Raw genomic sequence first — 23,685 nt, 5'->3', positions numbered from 1 at the left:
ATTGAAGCTATAAGGAGAGGCCCTATTCTGAGTAGTGAGAAAGCTAATAAACTGATTGGTTCTGTCACTGAAAATGAGATTTGGCAAGCTTTAAAAGGTATTGGAGACTGTACAGCACTTGGTATAAATGGTTATAGTGCTAGTTTATTTAAACAGAGCTGGCAAATTGTCAAAGATGATGTGATTAGGGAAGTTCAGGAGTTTTTCTGCTACAAGGGAATTTATATTGAAGCCAACTGCTCCTTGGTTACTTTGATTCCAAAAACAAAGGAAGCCAAGACTGTTAAAGATCTAAGACCTATTGCCTGTTGTTCTACACTTTATAAAATCATCTCAAAGATCCTCACTAACAGATTAAGGAATGTTATTGGTGATATTGTAGATGAGAGCCAGTATGCATTTGTACCTGGTAGAAATATTCAGGACAATATCTTAATTGCTCATGAGCTTGTTTGAGGATATAATAGAAAACATCTCTCACCTAGATGTACTATTCAAATGGATGTGCAGAAGGCGTATGATACTGTGGAATGGCTTGCATTAAAACACATTATGCAAGAGTTGAGATTTCCAAAGGACTTTGTAGACTGGATCATGCTTTGCCTCACTACTGTCAGCTACAAGTACACCATAAATGGTCAGATTAGTAAGAGACTTCAAGCCAAAAGAGGTTTTAGACAGGGAGACCCTATCTCCCCTCTCCTCTTTGTCCTAGTTATGGATTACCTGCATATATGCCTAGCAAAGTTGAATGACAATCCTAATTTCCATTTTCATCCATAATATGCCAGACTGAAGATCACAAACATCTGCTTTGCAGATGACTTACTTTTGTTTGCTAGGGTTGATTCTATTTCCATTCAATTGTTAATGCAGGTTTTTAGCAATTTCTCCAAAGCCACGGGTTTGAAGGCAAATCCCAATAAATGCAAGGTGTATTTTGGTGGTACAAATGAAGTGGAGAAAGATACTATTCTGAATATCACAGGGTTTGAGGAGGGTGTTTTTCCTTTCAAATACCTAGGAGTGCCCCTATCTAGTAGAAGACTTAGTATCAATCAATGTCAACGACATGTGGATAAGATCACTGCTCGGATTCAACACTGGACTGCCCACCTGTTGAGTGCTGCAGGTAGAAGTCAACTGGTTAAAAGTGTGATTTTTTCTGTGGCTGCCTATTGGATGCAAGTTTTTCCCCTCCCAAAGAAAATAATCAACCATGTGGAGAGCATATGCAGAATGTACCTACGGAGTGGAAAGAGTAGCAATAGCAAGAAAGCACCCATAGCTTGGGATATTGTCTGTAATCCAAAAAATGTTGGAGGTATGAATATCACCTCGTTGACTGAATGGAATCAAGCTACTATGCTAAAGCTTTTGTGGAATATCCAAGGAAAGAAGGACAAACTTTGGATAAAGTGGCTGGATGCTTATTATGTCAAAGGCAGAGACATCCAAGGCTGGAATCCCCCTCAAGATTGTTCATGGATTCTGAAGAGAATTATGAAGAGTAGAGAGCTCTGTATGCATATCCCTGACTGGCAAGATATTCTGCAGGAGGATAAATTTTCCATATCCAAACAATACCATAGATTGAGAGGAGAAAAACAAAAGGTTGAATGGCAGGTAGTTTTCTTTCACAATGCAGCAAGACCACAAGCGAAATTCCATTTATGGTTGTTGTTCATGGGGAGGCTTCCTACTAAAGACAGAATGCAGAGGTTTGGTATCATCACAAACTCATCTTGTAATTTTTGTCCAGCTGTGGAATCGATTGACCATTTATTTTTCCAGTGTCGAAATTCTTTTGAAATCTGGAATAGGGTGCTTCAATGGATTGGTTACACGCATAATGGACAGAATTGGAATATTGAGAAAGAGTGGTTGATTCAAGAATTGGCAAAAAAAGGTTGCAAAAGATTACTCCTGAAAATGGTGCTGGCAGAGACAACGTATGCTATATGGAGAGCAAGAAATGACGTGATTTTTAACAACAAACCTATGGACCGAGCTTATATCCTGGACCAGATTCAGCAGATTGTTCTCGTTCGTAGTAGAGGGCATAAGAAACTTCGAGATCATGTTGATTCGTTGAGTAGAAAATAGGGGCTTTGTTATTTGTTGATTTGTTTTGGTGGTTGGATGTGTTGTGAACTGTCTGGATCCTTTAGGATCGATTTTTTTTCTCTGTTTTTGTGGAATAAAATATCTATTCTCCAAAAAAAAAAAAAAGAATATGTTTTGTGGTGTTTGATTTTGAAAAATACATCATTTATCTAAATACTCCTGTCAATATAAATATGGAGTATGTTGATTGTTGAATATTGAGTATGTTTCTTTTGGTTTGTTACAGATTTGAACCATATGAATTTGAGAATTCAAGTTTAAGATTAATGAAAATATATTAACTTAAAACTAACTTATAAGAAATTATAAATAAATAAATAATATTATTCATTTGTAATTTTTATTATTTATTTGTAATTAAATATTAATAAGTTATTATCATATTAATATTAAAGTTACTTCGATTTAAATTTGTTTTCTAAAACAAAACCATGTTAATTTTTGTTTCCAAATTCTAATAAATCAACTTAAATATGATAATTTTATTTATTTTATTTTAATTTTTTATTTAATTTTTTTGATATATTAATCAATTAAAAATGAATTATAAATGATGTGAAAATTTAACTCTCATGTCATGCAAAACGATACTTAAATGAGGCGGGAGCCTAAAATCAAAAAAAAAAAAAACACTAAAAAAATGACCAAAATCCTGAATTATAAATTTATTCCAATTTTATCAATTATTTAAATAACTTTCTTATTTTTTTTCAACTTTTGTTTTCAACTTTTTTCTATTTCATAAAAAAGAAGAAGAATATTAAAGAAATGTGATACTAAAAAAAAGAACCAAACATGATAATACCCGTTGGTACACTATTATAATACTGTAAATAGGATAAGAGTGCAACTCATATAGGAACATACATGATTTTATTATTATATTATATAAAAGTAAGAAGGAAATACATTTTATTTATTGCAATAGTGAGAGTTCAAATAATTTGCATTATTATTATGAAATAAAGAACTAATACAGGCATCACATAATAAGAAGTCAAATTCCAGCATATTGTTCAAGTACACCCTCTGCATCAAAGTCAGCACCAATTGTTTTATGAAACATTAAGTACTCCTCATGCGTTAATGGCTTGTAACGAAGAGGGTGATCTTCATCCACCAATTCAGAGGGCACCTTCACAAGTATATCTGGCCTTGACAATCCAAAAAGAACAAATGCAAATCTCTTTTTGTCTCCTCTTGTCACCACTCTATGTCTTGGTGCTTTCAATCTTCCATTATTCCATGCCTGTGATCATGATAATTAATTAATATCTATTAATTAAAAAATTATTTAAAGGCTTAAATGCACCTTTGGTTCCTGTAAGTTAGCGAGTTATTTATTTTCGTTCCTGTAAGGTTTATTTTCTGGGTCTGAGTCCCTATATTTCACTTTCGTGTTTGTTTTAGTCCCTAAAATCAAAATTCGCAATAAAATTCGCAGGAAAACTTGCAAATTTTTCTGCGGATTTTGGCTTTAGGGACTAAACCGCAAGCAAAAAATAAGATATATGGACTCATACCAATAAGAAAAACTTACAGGGACGAAAATAAAAAACTTGCTAACTTACAAGGACCAAAAATGCATGCCTTATTTAAAATACACATTTACAATAGATTACCTTCAAAATGTCACCAACAATTACAATAAAACCATTTGAAGGAAGGTTTACGGTAATCCAATTGTCTGATATTTGTAAACCTTGGACATTGTTGTTGCATATAAGAGATAATACACCTTTGTCGGTGTGAGGAATCATAGCAATCTCAAAATTCTTGTTTTCTTATGGAAGTAGGTACCTTGTTATTCGCGAATCATTGCGATCAATTAATTTTTCAACTTTTGAAATATACTTTTTCAGAAGACCAAAGTGAGTTTTAGGAGTTTTAATTACTTTATGCCATTAGTTATCATAAACATGTCGCTATAAAATGTTTAAGAGGTAAACTCAAACAACTAATATATATATATATATATATATATATATATATATATATATATATATATATATATATATATATATATATATATATATATATATATATATATATATATATATATAACAAAAACACAACGTATTTAAGATTCTATCAACATATGTTAGTAGTTGATTAGTTGATAGTTGATAAAAGATAGTTTTAGAGAGTTGTTTAGAAAGAAGGCTATTTCATTGATTTCTTGGATGATGAATTACAAGATAGCAATTGCCTATTTATAGGCTCAAGTCACCAACCTCTCAATGGTGGTGAATGTTTCTACATTACATTAGTTCTTTCTAGAGTTTTCATGATATGTTATTATCATGATAAATCTAGATTCTTCTATATTTGCCATACACTTATATATCTAGATTGTTCTACCATATTCATACAACTTATAGTTCTAGGATGTTCTATATTTTCATACATATTATATTTAAGAATACTCTAGAAATTTGTAGCAACTTCAATACTCCTCCTTGATACAAATTTCTTTGACTCCTAGCATAGCTCGTAGATCTTCAAATCTTGGTCTCGGCAACGCTTTCGTGAATATGTCTGCAATTTGATCTTCTGTCCTGCAGTAGTCAAGTCTGATCTCTTTAGTTGCTTCAGCTTCTTTGATAAAGTGATACTTGAGTGCTATGTGTTTTGTTCTGCTGTGATGCACTGGATTTTTCGCCATTGCAATTGCTGATTTGTTGTCACAGTTTATCTTAGTAGGCTCATCTTGTTTTTCTCCCATGTCTTCAAGTATCCTGCGAAGCCATATAGCTTGACTCGTTGCTTCAGCAGCTGCCACGTACTCTGCTTCTGCTGTTGATTGTGCAACCGTAGCTTGCTTCTTTGAGAAATTTCTAGAAGCTTCTCTTCTTCTAGAAGTTTCTCCATAACTCTTCTTTCCTTCATCTTCTTTATTTTGGGGCCGAAATTTGAGCTTTGATCGAAAGGCATTTTCAAGCGTATCTTCTTTATGCCTATTCAGTCTTTGCTCATATGCTTCAAGAGAGCCCACCAGTTCTGTCACTGATAGAGTGGACAAATCTTTGGTTTCCTCAATCGTTGTCACGATTGGGTCAAACTTTGGGGGCATAGTAATTAGAATTTTCTCAACAATTTTCTTGTCAAGAATATCATCCCCAAAAGTTCTCATTTGATTAACTATTTCTTTGACTTTAGAATAGTAATCTTTAACTGTCTCAAAATCCTTCATCTTCAATAGTTCAAAATCTCTTCTTAGAGATTGAAGTTTAACAGCACGTACCTTATCACTTCCTTGAAACTCCTCCTTCAATGTGTTCCACGCATCTTTGGCAGTCTTAGCTCCCATAATTCTTGGAAAAATTGCATCAGTCACGGCTTGTTGCAAGGTGAACAACGCCTTTGAATTTTTCTGTTTATTTTTCTTCAACTCCTTTTCTTGAGTTGCATTAAGAGTTGAAGTATCCGCGGGAACAGTGAAGCCTTCTTCTACTATGTCCCATATATCTTGAGATGAAAAATATGTTTCCATTTTAACACGCCAGAAATCATAATTTTCACCATTGAAAATAGGGACAGAAATAGATGATGATTGAGTGGTGTTATCCATAGCTTAGAAATTGTTTTTGAAGTGGGTTAATATTACAAAGGAAATTTTTGAAGTAGTTGGGAGGATTTTGGAATGTTAGGTAGGTAATATAACTACGCCCAATGTATGACCGAACGTAGCTCTGATGCCATTGTTAGTAGTTGATTAGTTGATAGTTGATAAAAGATAGTTTTAGAGAGTTGTTTAGAAAGAAGGCTATTTCATTGATTTCTTGGATGATGAATTACAAGATAGCAATTGCCTATTTATAGGCTCAAGTCACAAACCTCTCAATGGTGGTGAATGTTTCTACATTACATTAGTTCTTTCTAGAGTTTTCATGATATGTTATTATCATGATAAATCTAGATTCTTCTATATTTGCCATACACTTATATATCTAGATTGTTCTACCATATTCATACAACTTATAGTTCTAGGATGTTCTATATTTTCATACATATTATATTTAAGAATACTCTAGAAATTTGTAGCAACTTCAATAACATATAAGAACAAGAACTCAATAACATATAAAAGAATAAAATAATAAGTGGGAAAAGAGGCTACCAACAACAAGTTTTATGAGATAGAGGATGTTTGAGTTATTTACAAGACCAATCAATAGCTTCTTCCTCCAACTCTCACAATAAAAGAAACTCTATCTCCCTCAAAATTTTCAGCACTTCTTTACTCTCAAAAAGCTCTCTAATTTCTCACAAAAATAACCATTATTTATAGTGGAATGCTAGGGTTTTGAGATAGTGATAGGAGGTTAAAAAATGCAGATTTTGAGGAGGTAAAAAGGTTGTCGGCCCTTAAGTCATCCAAAATGCATCATGCAAGACAACAAATGTATCACTAAAATGGCAAGACAAAAGGAGGGTAAATGTGAAAGTAAAAAATAACTAACACCAAAGAGAAAAATTCCTTGATAAATCTATAATTAGTCTTTGACCATGATTAAATATTTTGTCAACTAACATTTGCCTTTGAATTTGAATTTTTTGAATTTTGACAATTTGCAAGAAAACACTAAAACCCTAAATCTATGATTTTTTTAATTTTTCATGAAGAAATTAAAAACAATGGTAAGCTCGGTAATAAATGAAACATAAAAGACTAAATTAAAATATTTTTGTATTTTTTAGGTTAATCAAAAAGTATAAAAAATCGAGAAATCAATTTTTATTGTCCAAACAAAATTTAGGTACTACAATCATCAGAAATAAACCATGATAAGATGACTTGCTTTAGCTTTGATTACTTCTTGATTAAACCAGTAAGAACATAGTTCCACAAACAGGCAGTGGGCGATGGCAGTAGAGTCTTTACGGCTGGCGTTTATTCGTTATCGGGTCCAATTCAGGCGGTTTGCGGGTATTGAGCTTGGTCGTTTTGGTTTTCTATTTTGTTCATTGATGAGTCATGTTATATCTTATTATGGATCTGTTTGATTTCAGCAGTTATAAATATGTATTTCTATCATTCTTGTTTTCATAACTTTATAATTGAATACACACAAAAGATTTGTGAATCACAATGAAAATTTTGCAAGGGTAAAAAATCATATGATTTTGTTATTGGAATTTGAGAAACTTTTGGAGGGTATCTAAGGAGATTGGAGAACACTTGTAAACACCTTGGGCTTGTATGATTATAAATAGAAAATTAAAAAGATTGGGAAACATTTGGAAAGAAAATATGGTTTGTTTGTTCTTGAGAACTTGATTGATTATTTTCTTGTAAATCGTTTGTTACCTCTTGTAACAATTTTAGAAGTATAGTGGATTGAAGAGTTGTTTTCCTTTCAAATAGATTACATTGATCTAAGTAAGTACATAAGGGTACAAGTGAACCTTTGTGTATTTGTATTAATAAATTTCACATTTGCACCTTGATTTCGCAATAAGCGGCATCAATCATGACATATGAATATTCGAATCAATTGAACCGTTAGCATAGGTTTGATTTACTATTGACAAACTCCAACAAACACTAGTATAGCACACTAGTTCATCAGTTGAACTTGAAACATCCACAAAATTACTCAAAAAGATAAGTAAGAAAAATGAATAATCTTTAGAAGAAAATTCCATATAAATATTCATCGATATTGACAATTAGAATTTTAAATACTCATACAAATTCCTCAATCACCATAAAATTTAATTTTTCAACAAAAAATTCACCAGGTTCCAATTACTACTACTCTGTTCAAATATTCAAACCCTGCACATGAAAAACACATCACTTCAATACCTAACTAGAAAAAATAATGTAGTTTTTCATAAACTCTAAACTTTTAATTTTCAAATATAATCAAATTAACTACTCCACAATTTAACATTTGATTTTTCAACGATCAATGAACAGATGAATGATAACTTACTGTTGGAATTCAATGTTAATCAATGAAGAAGAAACATTTGCAATGACTTGAAAAGCAGCGGTGGAAAGAACCATTGAAGTATGATCCGTTGAGGGCCTAGAAACAGAGGATTGTGCTCTGTCAACAATCTTAATCTGAACTGTTTGACCAGGAATGCAAGTTCTTGGAACAGCCGCACTGATGCATCTCACCTCATACCGCCTCCCACATGCTGCACCATTGTCCCATATACCCTCTCCAGCCGAACCAAACATGTTGGTAGGAGGAAATTGCGACGCACCTCCCCCAAAACACTCCGTCGCTGTCTTGTCACATTTCACAAAACACAACAATTTTAATATTAATCAATAATTTTAATTTGTTGGAATTCTAAGTCTGCTCTTATATTACAGTGCATCAGGATAAATTGTCTGATGCACTGTATATCAGGAGCAGAAGAGGAAGAGGGGCACTTACGTAAAAAGGGAGGGCCGTAATGGGAAGCAGTGCCAACGTCAGCTTGAGAGAAGTGGGTGAACAATGATGAGAAGAGGATGATGATTAGGTGCTGGAAGAAAGACATTACTGCATAAAGTAAAAAGTTGAGGGAAAAATAGATTATTTATAATAGTCAATGCGGAAAAATCTATGGTCTAGCGAAAGGGAACTATCAAAATCAAAACAATAAAGTTGTTATATGATTCGATCCAGTTTCTAGAGTACTTGTAAGTTGTAACCATATTTTAAAATTTGTTCAAACCTGTTTTATTGACACGGTATATATTCAAATCTTATTCTTTAAATTTATAATTAGATTTCTAAACTAAGATTGTTATTGTTTTGAATCTAACTGCAAAAAATTAATTAGTTAATTGTTCTAATTTTGAAGGATAATATCAAGGAAAACAAAATTTTATTGTTAGAATTTAAGTGTGGATAAGAATAAAAGAAAATTATATATAATTAGTATTTAAATCTAGCCATGAATATGTAGCTGTGTTAAATATTTTGAAAAAGAGTTTTGCCGTCTATTGTGGTCCTCTTCAACTCGAGTGATTAGTCTTTTCACTTGCGCGTCAAAGATATCCATTTATACCAAAGAAAAATATCTAAAGAGGAACTCTTCGCTGCATAAGATCCAATAAGTCCAAAACAGAAAAGGTAAAAAAAAAAATACTCTCTCCTAATCTAAGAAACCAATATCTAATGAAAACACGAAGAAAAAAAAAGCAAGAACTATCCCAAAGTAGAACAAACTAGATCTCAACCGAAAAAAATCACAATTTATAGAAAACAACCTTCACATGTACCATCAAGAACTCACAACTACAAGGCAAAAGATGATCACTTCTCTATCTTCTCAACAAGAGTATAGACAAGAGTTTCCCGCATGTTTACCAAAATACCATTTATCTTCCAAATCCTTCATTGTGGTAGAAGAGGCTGAAGCGACAATATCGTTATGGAATATCCAAATCAACCAATTAATAATGTCAAATTATGACCAAACTATCCCTGACCCTTGCTATACCACCCAACAATCTAATGAACAAGAAAATGGAACTAATGTCCCTAGGAAGAACAAAGCATTATCCCAACCATATAAAGATCCAATGTCAAACGAACTCAGTCAAGTCGCAAGTCACAAAGAAAAGAGTACTCGCTTGTGCCCCTCCGCCCATACAATGGACAAAGAACACCCTTAAGATCCACCAATACTGTAAGGTTAAACAGGTTATCTCTAGCAGAAACGTTCTCTTTGAGGAGTTGCAAAGAAAAAACAACTACTTTAGAGATGAATCAACTATCTGAGATAAAAGGAAAAACTTAATTCTCCAAATTGTCTAGAGGAGAACTAAACATGCCACTCTCAACGAGACAAGAGTAAGTCTATACGACAGAAAAAAACATCGTCCTTAGAGTGACACCACACCCATTTGTTAAGAATTAGAGAGAGAGAGAGGGTCACATCTTGAATGACTAAAAGCATATTATGGACCATTACTTCCTGGTAGAGGAAGAGAGATCTTTACCACCACGAACACCCCAATCTGACCCACGACCTAATCCTACTGGTTAGAAATATTGAAGCGTCTTGGAAATCTAGTAGACAAAAAGGGGGATCAAACCCACATATCTTTCCAAAAGGAGATCTAAAAGACTCAATCCTATTTTCTTACTAAGACTAGCCATAAACCAATTAGGAGCATCCACATATTCCAATTCTAATAGAGACACCATTTTCCACCACAATGAAGCAGAGATAAACCCATCAGGCCTACCCCAAGAAGGGAGGAGAACACCATAACACCATATATAAAATATAAGATATCACACCAGAGTTCAGTGGCTCCTAAAATAAGCTTTCATCTCCACTTGGCCTATATGGTCAAATTGACCAAATAAATATCCTGAATTCTCAAGCCCCCCTTTATGCTTAGTTTTGTGAAGATCATACCTGCTGGAAAATTATGTATATATATATATATTCCAATATAGGAAGATGAATTGAAAAAATTCATTAAGTCAAGTCCCACATTGTATGTTAGTTGGAAAAATTCCTTAGTCCCACATCGCTTAGATTAAAAATATTTCCTAGTTTACTTCATTATATAAGGAAGTCATCTGTTTCATTCCAAAACACACTAAAAAATTATTTTGAGTTTTTCCTTCCTCACTTTCATAACTCCGCGTCTTTCGAATTGTCGGAGCGCCAACTTTCCCCCTTTCTTTCTACTCGTTGAATTTTCCGAGTATTTTCTTGAATTCTCCTTAGAGAATAATGTTAATTTCTCCTCGTTTGAGTTGAGAAATTTTCGAGTATAATTTTTCTTGGATTCTCTTTAGAGAATTATTCGAATTTCTCTTTGTTTGAGAAATTATTGTGATTGGTCAAATGGCCATTATTAAATTCTCTTTGGAGAAATATTAAAATTTCTCTTGGTTTGAGAGATTACTGTGATTGGTCAAACCAGATACTAAGGTGGTATTTATACCATATTTGAATGGTTTTAGTACCATCTAAAGGTGTATTTCTAGACTGATTATCTATTGTGCAAATAGTAATCGTACATTATAGAACTGAGTTGTTTTGTCCTAGAGGCGGCGCGGTAGTTCGACTACTTTGCATAATTTTGGGCAGTACCGCGAAACGTCTTAAAGAGAGCGACCTAGTCCGCGACTCGACCCAGTAATTTCTTTGGTGGCAAACTTTTTAGAACCGTGATCCAATAATTTTAAGACGTTTCGAATTGCCATGGCTACCAAAGAAATTATTGGTACTTCTGCTGATACTGTCTTTGACAAACCGTTCATGTTTGAGAGATGTCACTTCAAATGTTGGCGACAAAAGATGATTTTCTTTTTAATGTTTAAAAAGATAGCTATTATTCCGACGGAGGACATTTTGTTGCTCCTTCAGGGTCAACCGAACAAACTAACGGTAAGAAATCAGAGAATTCAAAAGGAACACTTAATAGTGTTGAAGTTGAATCTGTTGCACAGATTAAAGCGAACAATTTACAGCTTAGGAAAGAAATCACCTTATAGAAAGAATGATTATAACATTCTAAATGGGATTGAAAATGATCTGTATGACTATTACAGTAAATGCGATACTTCAAAATATGTTTAAGAGGCTCTGAAAAACAAGTATGACATTGAAGAAGCTGGAGAACAGAAGAATGATTTTAGCAGCTACGTGAAGTATCAGATGGTAGATGAAAGGTCCTTGAAAACCCAAAGTCACGAAATTCAAAAAATTGCTCATGAGATCATCACTAAAGGTATTTATATGAACAATTCGAATTTCTTTTATTATTGACAAACTGCCCATAGTTTGAAATTTTTTATGAATTATGTTTTGTTACAAAATGAAGCAGAGATAAACCCATCAGGCCTACCCCAAGAAGGGAGGAGAACACCATAGCACCATATATAGAAGATAAGATATCACACCAGAGTTTAGTGGCTCCTAAAATAAGCTTTCATCTCCACTTGGCCTATATGGTCAAATTGACCAAATAAATATCCTGAATTCTCAAGCCCCCCTTTATGCTTAGGTTTGTGAACATCATACCACTTAACTCAAATAATTTTAGACTCCTCTTTAACTCCGCACATGAGAAACTTCCTTTGAATCGTGAGAATCTTCTTCCAAATCTTAACAAACATTTTCTAGACAAGAATGTATATCATTAAGGACTGAGTTTAGTAAAAGTTCCCAACCAAGCAAACATATTGATGCTTCCATGTGCTAAACCTACTAGAAAACAAACTAACTAGAGGTTCTCGCATAGACACACTGTGAGGATTTAGTCTCCCCCGCGGTAACCTAAGATACTTGAAGGGGAGAGACTCTTGCTTGTAGTGAAGGAAATGACTAGATAAATTCAAAAAGACATAATCCACATTAACCCCAATGAAACGATTCTGCGATATTCACCTTAATACCCGACACAAATTTAAAATTTCAAAGAATAACTTTAATCGAAAAGATTTATTTAAGTCACTCAAATAAAATCGAGGAATCCAATCTAACCTACTCTAAACCTATAGAAAAAACCCCAAACTTCTTGCCTTGAAAAACAATCCACTTAAACTTTTCATCACTAGCAGACAAAGAAAAGAAGCTAGAGGTCATCTTGCTCTAAACTCTTTTAGATGTTGCGTCGAAGAACCATTAATCAAAATCGCAAAATTTACAGAAAATTGAACTATTTCATTTTAAATAGCATTGTAGGCTTGCGGCCACATCAAATACTATTAAGTTTTTTTACTACACAAATTATATTTTATGGAACAGTTGACCAAAACTTCTACCATAATTTAATTAGTTCAACCGTTTAATCACATTTAAATAAATAAACAAAAAGTATTTCTAATATGATTTTATCCTAGTTCAAACAAGACCTGCCCAATTAACGAATTGGTCCGTTACAGGTTCTATCCATTAGTTTTATCGATCGAACAACTTATTCAATTCGATTCGATTTTCAAAACATCGGTAAAAATACAATAACCATAAGTAGTAAATATCCTGAAATCAAAGACGATCTTCAAAAAAATTCGGAAAATGCGCATGAGACATCGATACTGGAAAAGTGCACATGAATCACAAAATTAAAGAAGAAAATCATGAATCGCATACCTGGTCTTGTGCGTTCACTTTAGAGCAAAATATGAAATTGTTGGAAATGAATGAATGAGTACTCCAGCAACTATGAGCAGATAAATATCAGTAGATTAAGAAACGATCAAGCAACTGAAAAGAGAATCAAATGACCTCAACTTATATTATTTTGCCATTACGTTACTTAACACTGATTTGTTCAGTGTATGTGTGACATCCAATATTTATTTTCTTTGAACATACATTAAATATTTTCTATTTTTATGTTTTAGGTGAATTTATTGATTTGGATTTTCAAGTATACTTCCATTTAGATATCATTTAATGCGATAAACTTTTTTGACCAAAAATATTAAATTTGATATTTGACCAAAAAATATGATGAATGTTCATAGATAATACACACGTATGCGATTTTGCCAAATTTGGCAAAACATGTATAAAGTGGGAAATATTTGTTGTTGGGGGATTTTCTTTCCATTATGCGTTTTTTTTCATTCTTGAAAATTCGAAAATACATTTAATGTGTCTAGAAATACATTTTTAGACGTATTTAAAATTACATTAGCCTTGACGTTTCTTAGATGCACCCTAGTTTAAAAACAAAAGTTCAGAGATTCATCTTTGTGTACTGTTTTGATTTATTTGAATATTCATCTTTGGGTATCTCATGCACTCATTTATAGGGTTTTGTTATTCATTCAACTAATTTAATTAAGAAGCCAGTGACATTTTCAGAGATGCATCTCCGAAAATGTTGAGCTGAAAATTTGATAAAACACCGCCTTGCACGGTCTTCTTCTTTATGCTAAAAACATACTCCATTACAAAACTCTTTAAAAAAACCATCTCATTATTAATCACACTAAAACATCATTGTTGTATTTCTTCACTTCAAATGGAGCAAAACAAGCTGGAATTATAGGTAAAACTCATCCATTTCATCCCTCATTCCTTGCATTAATTTTGTATTTAAACTGAAAAATGAACTTGAATTCGGATATGCATCTTCGGACGAAGTTTAGTATGGTCCAGATGTGTATATGTGAATTATCCTAGTAGTTTGAGTTTTAATAATGTTTTTCTGTTGTTGCTGGTATTAGTATGGTGCATACAGATATGTTACTCAAAACTATTGTGGCTGTGGATGTTAAACCAGTAGAAGTGAAGCATGACGTTGAACCGAATGAAGTGAATGAAGATGTAAAATCGGATGAAGCGGATGATGATGTTAAACTGATGCTCAACCGATTGTTGTCGAAGTAGATGTTCGTGCATATTTTATAAATAAATAAGTGCTTATTTTTCGTAAACATATGCTAAAATGGGTCTGTGGGGAGGCCGAAAATTTGGAGTTTGGTGTTGCAGTCGAAAGGTTCAACAATGGTTCGGATAAAAGACAAGCATTTGTAATAATGATATGCAAAAGAAGTGGCACGTACCAACCATAGGTTAGGAAGTTGAAACGAGATGACACATGATCGAGGAAATGTGAGTGCCCGTTTAAATTGCACAAATACCATATGGCATATGAGACATGAAAATTTAACGTGATTTCCAGTATACATAATCATGGTTTGACTGACAATCTAGTCGGCCATCCCATTATATGCCGCCTTGTTTCCAAAGGGGGGAGCTTGTTTCGGACATGACACTAAACATGGTAGCTCCGAAAAACATACTTGCATATTTGAAATGGAAAAGACCTCTAAATGTTTCAAATATCAAGCAAATAAACAACGTGTGTGCTCGAGACAACAAGACGGTAAGAGGACCAAGATTTGAGATGCAAAAATTGTTAAAGCTTTTGGATAAAGATGACTATGTTTCTAGGTAGACAATTTGTGATGATAAAGTCACCATTTTGAGATATATTATGGAGTCATTGTGATTCCATTAAGTTGTTTAACACATTTCACACCGTGCTCATTGTAACACCCCAAATCTACCCGGTAATTTATGCGGAAAATCAGAGTATAAAATTCAAAACATACACATTGGGATATTACATTTCGTCATTCAAAATCATTCACGACATACTTGCCTTCATCATAGATACATAGCACGTAAACATAAACGGATAATTTAATTAATTCTCAAAAATCACTTTATCACAATAATTATTTCAACTTGCAGCGGAATTCACAAAACTTCACAATTTTCAAATTAATCATAACACCTTCGCAATATAGCTTCAAGCTACAATTCAACAATAAAGCATCACTAAAAATTCAGCAAGTAACAAATAATTAAAACACGTGTTTATCCCCCCGAGTGCTACGTATCAGAGCGACCACCGACTCGACTCACAGCGTCTAAATTTTCATCAAAGCTATCACCTGCACGTTACCAGTATAAAGGTAACGGCGAAACAAATAAAAAGGGTGAGATATCAAACAATATAAACAAGGTGATGATAAACAGTATATTCAGGTTTAAGTTAAAATAATCATCACTGTGCGGCATAATCATTACCGTCTAATTTACTTCACTGTTTCAATCAAAACAATACACGTCACAATATCTCACACAAATTCATATTCAGATTACTCAACAATTCACAAAAGTTCACACATCAAATCACATAAACTCATAATCACACAAATGAAATGCGACTCTAACAAATGCACATGCATGTGGTACCCAGGACTTCAGCGCCCATCGCCAATTGCCAATAAATAGAGGCATCAAAACAGGCATAAGCCTTCGTCACGTTTGCCAAATCAAGGTCTTCGCTAAAACATGCAATCATGAGACTCAATGAATGCATCGTCACAAAACAAATCACAACAACATTGTCACGAGACATACGCCTATATCACAAATGTTACCAATAATTAGAGGTAACTCAACGTCGCTTTATTTACTGCATTTCGCAATATTCACAAACACGTCACCAAATATCGTCACAAAGACATTCGCCTACATCACCAAGATATATCAATAATTATTGATAAATAAACGTCACTTTAATTTCCTGCAAAATCACAAAACTCGCAATACTTCATAACATGCGTTATGTCACAACATTGCCCAAAAACTTCACAAAACACGGTTACCAAATTATTCCCGGACTCGCTAAATTTATTCTACTCGGTTAACTTAGTCCCGGTCTACCATTTAATTTGGTCTCCTAACTGCTAGCAATCTTTCAGAACTACAAAACCTGTTAATAATAATGTCTCTGTTTATATTTCTAACATACATGTTGCATTAATTATACTGCACCTCTGCTATTTCCACACTCTGTTAATTTTCCTTACTATCATCACTATGTTATTGCTACTACCCATCATTCCCTAATAACATCCTAACCACGCTATCAGTTAAGTCATGAACACACTGCTGCATTTGTTAATTCTACTCTACTATTTATATCACCGTGTTACCAAATCGATTAGGATGAAGGATAAGTGGAATTTTATTAATTCATAGTTATCAGGTTACTTAATAAATTAAATATGGGAAAAGATCTATAGTGGCCCCCATCCTTTAGGCGTGGCACCCGCCCCTCACTCATTAATTATATATATAATTGTAGTATCACTAAGCACGAGAAAAGTTATGGCCCCCACCCTGGGTCAAGGGCGTCACCCCAGCCCCTTGTGGCACCCACCCCATGTTCCTCGGTTTGGGAGACGCCCCCTTACACATATGAGGCGCCCGCCTCTTAGCCATGTGGCCCCCTCCACACAATTTTTTCTCTCCTCCTCCTTTGTTCTTCCAGACCTCCATTTATAATCCAGTTTAACCTAGAATTGGTACATATTTCCAAAAAAATTCAACAACGTTGAAATCCTTCATCACAGACTCATCGATTTAATTTACCAGAAATAATTTCATTCGCAAAATATCAAATCAACACAGTTAATCACAATTCACCCAGCAACGGTTTAGCATGCAGCTTTTTCGGAAATCACATAACAGCAAACACCAAAATTATACAAACTTAGGGATAAAATTTATAACCCAATCCTCACAAACGGTCCATCATATCCTCGTTTATAAAGCAAGAACCCCACCCTTACCTTGTTTTCGAAGTCCGTTCTACAACTTCCGACCGAATCTAAGCTTTCGGCTTCGTGTAATCCTTCCTGTTTCTTTCCTCTTCCACAATTTCTCTTCCTTTCCGCAATTTCTTCTTCACAGCAATGTCTTCCCATAGCATCACCAAAACCCTTATTCCTCTTCTATCTGCTACTATTCTCTCCTCAAAACGTTATGTTATTGAGTTTCCAAAACCTAGGTGTATTACCTCACAAATTTCAATTTGGGTCACAGCTAATCACACGTGCATCACAATACTCAGCCCATCTAATTTATTTTATTAAACTCCCTATTTACTCAATACATCATATTTTTTGGTCTAATTTTAATTACTCGGAAAATTCTCAAAACTTCAAATATTTCTCCAATAATATTTCTAAAAACTTCAAATATTACTCCAATAATATTTCTAATATTGAAAATATTAAAATTCTCAATTAACTCTCGATCCGCTTTCTCGAAATAATACAGACTAAATCGCCCAAAATACGCCAAAACTCAATAAATACCAAAATAATCCAAATTAAATAATAAAGGGTTAATAGTCATTTGCCCCCCTGCAATAGTAGCGATATTCGGTTTACCCCCCTTTTAAAAAAAAATTTTGTTTTACCCCCCTGTAATATTTGGGTACCCCCTAAACGTGTAAAAACTAGGGAGTAAAATCAAAAAAATATATTTTACAGGGGGGTAATTTTCCCTCTTAGGGGGCAAAAGACTTATAATTTTAATATTATAGGGGGGGAGAACAAAATTTTTTTTTAAAAGGGGGGTAAACCGAATATCGCTACTATTGCAGGGGGGCAAATGACTATTAACCCAATAATAAATCAAAATACGAGTATTACAACTCTCCTCCACTTAGAATATTTTTGTCCTCGAAAATTTACCCGACACAGCCATCATCGACTTTGCTTCCTCGTCCAACCTTCCAACATAACAACCAATTAACACGTCTCAAATCGATTACACATATGTCGACCATTCCGGTACTTTTTCAACATAACCGTTACTAAATTGTTAACTATTCCGACAACAACTTATTTTCCATGCAAAAGTTAGAAATAACTCACTCTCCACCACACATATTACCTCACTTTCTAACCCTAGCTTCTCATCTCCTCTCCCTCTCACCACTCACCTCAATCAACGACGACCACCGTCACTCGTTCTTCTATTCTCTTTGTTTGCAAGGTTGGTGATGAATCTCTTGGATTAATTTTCGTTCTCTTAACTTCGTTCTTTTAGGGTTTCAAATTGATTTCCGTTTTCTAATATTATGTGTTATTATTTTATTTCATGATAACGAATTGGACATCTACAACCGAAAATCTACGTGAACATGTTTATTGATCATAATTTTTTTTCTTCTCGCCACATCCTGTCTACAATCTACGGGGAAAGTTTAAGGTTAGGGTTTTTCTAATACTTTCTTATTCTGTTATTGATTCTACAACCTCTATTATCTCTTTTTGATTCATATATATATATATATACTCAATTTATGTTCCTTATGAAATCAGCACCATTTACCGCTTCAGGAAATCAGCATCATTTACCGCTTCAAGAAATCAGCACCATTTATAGATGGTTAATACATACGGGTATTCCGGCATTGTCCAAGCTGGTATGACTTTGAAAATTAGAATTATCGAAAGTCCAAGTTTAAAAATACCATTCTGTGGTGCAAGTTTAATCATGTTGAAATTGCTACAAATTTCTAGAATATTCTAAATATAATATGTATGAAAATGGTAGAATATCCTAGAATTATAGTGTATAAGAATATGGTAGAATAATCTAGAACTATAGTGTGAATGGATATGGTAGATCAATCTAGAATTATAAGTGTATGTAAAATATAGAATAACCTAGAATCATCATGATACTAATCTATCATGAGAATTCTAGAAAGAACTAAAGAGATGTAGAAATATTCACCACCATTGAGAGGTTGGTGACTTGAGCCTATAAATAGGCAATTGCTATCTTGTAATTTATCATCCAAGAAATCAATGACATAGCCTTCTTTCTAAACAACTCTCTAAAACTATCTTTTATCAACTATCAACTAATCAACTACTAACAGTGGTATCAGAGCTACGTTCGGTCATTCACAGGGCGTAGCAAACTATTTCTTCTTGTCACCAACAATTTTATTAAAACTAGAAAATGAGGTCTCTGACTCAAACACAAAGGAGTACAGGTAGCTACACGGCCTGATTCTGTTTGAGTTAAAACCCAAAACTAAAAATGAGAGAGCGGAGTTCAGGTAGCCTAACAGTCTGACCCTCTTAATTTCAACTCTAACTAAAGTCGTAAACCTATGGTAAATAAGGCTTGAGTTATGATAAAGCACAAGTCCAGACGATAACAAAAATTAAGACCTGTGACCTCTGAGGCTCAACTTGAGTACAAGCCTAGGGAGACAAATACATATACTAGAGCAAGAAAGAGTCCTTGTCAAAATTCTTCTACAAAAATGACAAAGAGACTCATAACCAACTAAGAAGAAAGAGTGATCCCTGTTAGAGTTATTCAAGAAAACCGACAAGAAGATTCACATGGAACTAGATAACAAAAGTGGTCCTTGTTAGAAGTCTTTAACAAGACAAACAAGAAAGATCACAAACGCAATTAAGGAGTAAGAATGATTCTCGTCAAAAGCCTTCAATAATGATGAGAAAGAAGTAGTGTGACAAAATTGAATCACGGTGAAGGTGATACTTTTCAAAATAGAATATATTACATAAGAGTATCAATGGAGGAGGATATAGTTTCACAAATTTACATTTGGACAACTATGGACTACACTTGGAGTTACGAAAATATGCATCAAGGAGGAGTGTTAAAATTGATGCATATTTCTAGAATATTCTAGCAAAAATATGTGACAATATTTAGAGAAAACTAGAATAGTCTAAAGTTGCTGCATGTTTTTAGAGTGTTCCAATAAATCTTAGATTAATTAATAGTCTAGAAAGTTCTATGTCAATGTAATGTAGAAAGACAAACAAAAGCCTAGATAGTTCTATTCTAGAAACATCTATAAGCACCTATAAATAGGCAAGCATATGTGTAATTGTATTCAAGCCTTTAAGTCTTTAAGGTCCAATATCAATAACAATGAAGGCTTCATTCTACTATTACTCTCCTCCTACAACAAATTGATTACTTATGTGTTGCCGTGCTCCGATATTAGCTCACAGACTACTTGCTACTATCTTTCAACTATCAACCAAAGCTCTTCACACTATCCAAATACATTCTAAACTATCATTACTACCTCAAAACCCAACAAATCAATTGTTTTGACATCACAAATGCCATGTCTCCTTTTCAATTTCTTTATCATGATCTCTAAAATGGTTAACAAAACAGTTAAATTCGAAACAGTTCTCTCAATGCATCATCAAAATTTTCTGCAGTTTTTTTTACTTGAGGATCGATAGTTACCAAATAAACTTATCACAGTAGTATAATTTAAACCCGAAGTCTAAATCTCTATCAATTTTAATTAACTCTACCTGCTGTATTGTTTTTCTATTTTGTATTGTAGTAAGTATTTCAATTTTAGCAGTAAGTGGAAAACAAATAAATACTTTGTATTGTTTTTCTATCTACTAATATTAATATATTCAATAAACAATTGGAGATCGTAGTGTGACATTTACTGGTCTTGATATATGTTGTCCTGACCTTAAATCTGGAACATGAAATAAAGTTATAGTGATAAGTAATTTGTTTTGCTGATAAATGGTGCAAAAGAGCCTCTGTGTTGGGGTATGCAAGCCTCATATTTCAAGATTTTGTGTGCAGCAACTGTTAAGGAGCTGTTGTTTCTTCACCAAATGTGAATCCTCCGTCGTCATCGCCCGTTGCTTCTAATTTTAGTTTTGATTTTAATTTTTGTTTTGATTTGGTTGGATTATGTTATACTGGATTTATGTTGTATTAATGCTAGAATGATGTTCAATTTATTTTATGTTAAGGCCATTGATAGACAATTAGATTTATGTTGGAATTCAGTATTTTGTAATTTGAATTTAAGTTGGAATTAATTTGTAGTTCAAATTGTGTTCTGAGGAAGACAAGTATGAAGTAGCTATGTTGGAGGATGGATCTATTTCTGTTAGTAATATTTATCAGTTTTTAGAGGATGGTTATGATTCCATTGGGAGTGAGAGGTGGAGAGGTATCTGGCGGTTGCGGGTCCCCGAGAGAGTTAAATGTTTTATTTGCTTGATTAGGCATGATAGAATGTTGAATGGTGAGAGGATGAATATGTTTGGGCTAGGGAGTGTTTGTTGTTGGCTTTGTGGGCACTACAAAGAAGATATTATGCATGTTTTGAGAGACTGTAGGCCGGTGAAGGATGTTTGGAAGAACAATATACCAGTCAATTTGTGCAAGGATTTTTACAGTGTGGAGTTGCAGAGTTGGAGTGATCTTAATATGGGTGAGAGCCATAATTCTGTCTTAACTGAGGATGTTAATTGGAGCCAGTTTTGGGCTACGGCATGTCATTCTATTTTGGGAGTGGAGGAATAGGCAAATTCACGATGATATTATGTGAGGCCCTTTGATTTGCAGGATACTATTGGCAACAAAATCAGAGACTATAAAGTTGTGGTGTGCAATAATAGAATTATGAAGCATAGCAAAGTAGAGAAGTTGTTTAGATGGGAATTTCCTAGCCATGAGTTTGTGAAAGTCAATGTGGATGGTGCTCACACGATTCATGGTGGTGCTGGCTGCGGTGGTGTCATTAGGGATGAAGCAGGTTTGTGGTGTGGGGGTTTTGCTAAATGTGTGGGGTGTAGTAGCCCACTTAGAGCAGAATTGTGGGGTATCTTGGAAGGTCTTAAGATGGTTAGAAGACTTGGCTTTTCAAAGGTGTTGGTGGAATCGGATTCGAAGGAAGTTGTTGCTATTTGCATGAAATCCTCTCATGAGCATGTGGTTAGATGTAGTTTGACGCAGCAAATTCATAAGGAGATGTTTCAGTTGGAGAAGGTGGAGGTTTGGCATGTTTATCGTGAGGTGAATGGGTGTGCTCACCTTTTAGCCTTGCATGGGAAAAAGCTTGGAGGTGGTTTTGAAATGTTCCATGAGTTGCCTCATTGGCTTGATGATAGTTATGAGAAAGATTTAAAGGGTTTTTTGTACTCTAGGTTTGTTTGTGTTTAGTTTGCTTTTCTCTTGGACTTAGGTCCTCTATGTAACCAAAAAAAATAGCTCAATAACCCGATTGAATCGTGTGTAATAACCCGCGGCCCATGCTAACCCAATCTGTCCAAACCGATCCCAAAAATGGGTGGAAATTGACTTATATATTTAAACTATGGGTTATGTTTACTTTTTTAACTTTAGAAGAGGGAGATAAGATCATAGGTGTTAATTGGATGGATCTATGAAACCTTTCCTAAAAACAAAAGTGACACATAGGTTGTCTATTTTGTGAGCTTGTCTATGTGTATTAGAATTTCTATCTCTACACGTAACAAAACAGAGTACTCCCTCTGTCCCAAATTATAATAGAAAATCAATTTTTAGATTCATTGAATAATTATTGTATCTGGACTATATATAGACCAAATACATTAATTATTCAATGAATCTAAAAAGTGATTTTCTCTTATAATTTGGGACGGAGGGAGTACATGAGTTGTAAAACGGAATAAGCATTATAGTAGAAATTCTAACCCTTTCATTGTTGCATTAGAGGTGGCAAAATGTCCATCTCGGTGCAATCAATTTCAAAATGAGAATGGCACGGAAGGAGAAGCGGCGTGAATGTTATTATAGCGACGCGGAGACTAAATAGGACCCGTTTGTTTTGTCTTTTTTCAAAAATAATTTTTGTAGTGTTATATAATTTTGTGAAAAAAAATTTTACAAAGAAATTTTTTATAAAAGCTTCAAATAAAATTTTTGTTTGAATAGTTATTCTTAAAATGTGATTTTAGGTATTTCATTTATTTATGGGAAAAAATTTGGATATCAAAATTTCAAAAAATCACTTAATTTTGAAGTTATTTCAAATAGATTTTCATAAAAATCATTTTTAAAATACAACTTTTTGAAAAAATTGCGATTTTGACTAATTTTTGGTCTTCAATAGTGTGTGTTTATGTTATAAGATATCAAAATTAATGTTTCATTTTAGAAAAAACAAATACTTAAAAACTTGTAATATTTTAAAAAACCGTTTAGAAAAATCTATTTTAAAAAATACAAAGAAAAAAATTTATTTTTTTAAAGATGAAACAAACTGACCCATAATCTTATCAATTAAAGTCTTTAAGCTTCATAACGAACGCGGAGACTAAATAATCTTATCAATTAAAGTTTTTAAGTTTCGTAACCAACTTTTTTCGCTAAAACTAATGGTAATTCTGTCATTTGTTAACCAATTTTTTTATTTTAATTAATAAATTATTTTTCTTATAACTATCC

The 23,685-nt window shown here is 33.5% G+C and overlaps 2 protein-coding genes across 9 annotated transcripts in view; both read right to left on the bottom strand.

Annotated features, from left to right (window-relative positions):
• The window catches only part of LOC131660556 (cinnamoyl-CoA reductase 1-like), a 48,430-nt gene that overhangs the window by 13,347 nt on the left and 11,398 nt on the right, over positions 1 to 23,685 (bottom strand). The window lies entirely within an intron of this gene.
• LOC131660558 (EG45-like domain containing protein 2) lies at positions 7,827 to 13,353 on the bottom strand. Its single transcript, XM_058929813.1, has 4 exons — positions 13,198 to 13,353; positions 8,526 to 8,633; positions 8,070 to 8,370; positions 7,827 to 7,909 (listed from the first exon to the last, which is right to left on the bottom strand). The coding sequence occupies exons 2-4, from the start codon at positions 8,629 to 8,631 to the stop codon at positions 7,903 to 7,905; spliced, it is 414 nt and encodes a 137-aa protein (XP_058785796.1). The 5' UTR covers positions 8,632 to 8,633; positions 13,198 to 13,353; the 3' UTR covers positions 7,827 to 7,902.

The sequence above is a fragment of the Vicia villosa genome, linkage group LG3 (genome assembly GCF_029867415.1).
Source record: "Vicia villosa cultivar HV-30 ecotype Madison, WI linkage group LG3, Vvil1.0, whole genome shotgun sequence".
Classification (NCBI taxonomy): Eukaryota; Viridiplantae; Streptophyta; class Magnoliopsida; order Fabales; family Fabaceae; genus Vicia; species Vicia villosa.
Note: the sequence above shows the minus strand (reverse complement) of the source record. Positions and strands in the feature narration are given on the sequence as shown.

What these genes read in the sequence shown, in the direction of transcription:
- LOC131660558 (XM_058929813.1), bottom strand. Translation starts at nt 8,631, where the DNA reads ATGTCTTTCTTCCAGCACCTAATCATCATCCTCTTCTCATCATTGTTC. An exon ending in TTACGGCCCTCCCTTTTTAC is followed by an intron (nt 8,371 to 8,525) that starts GTAAGTGCCCCT and finishes GTGACAAGACAG; the next exon opens with CGACGGAGTGTTTTGGGGGA.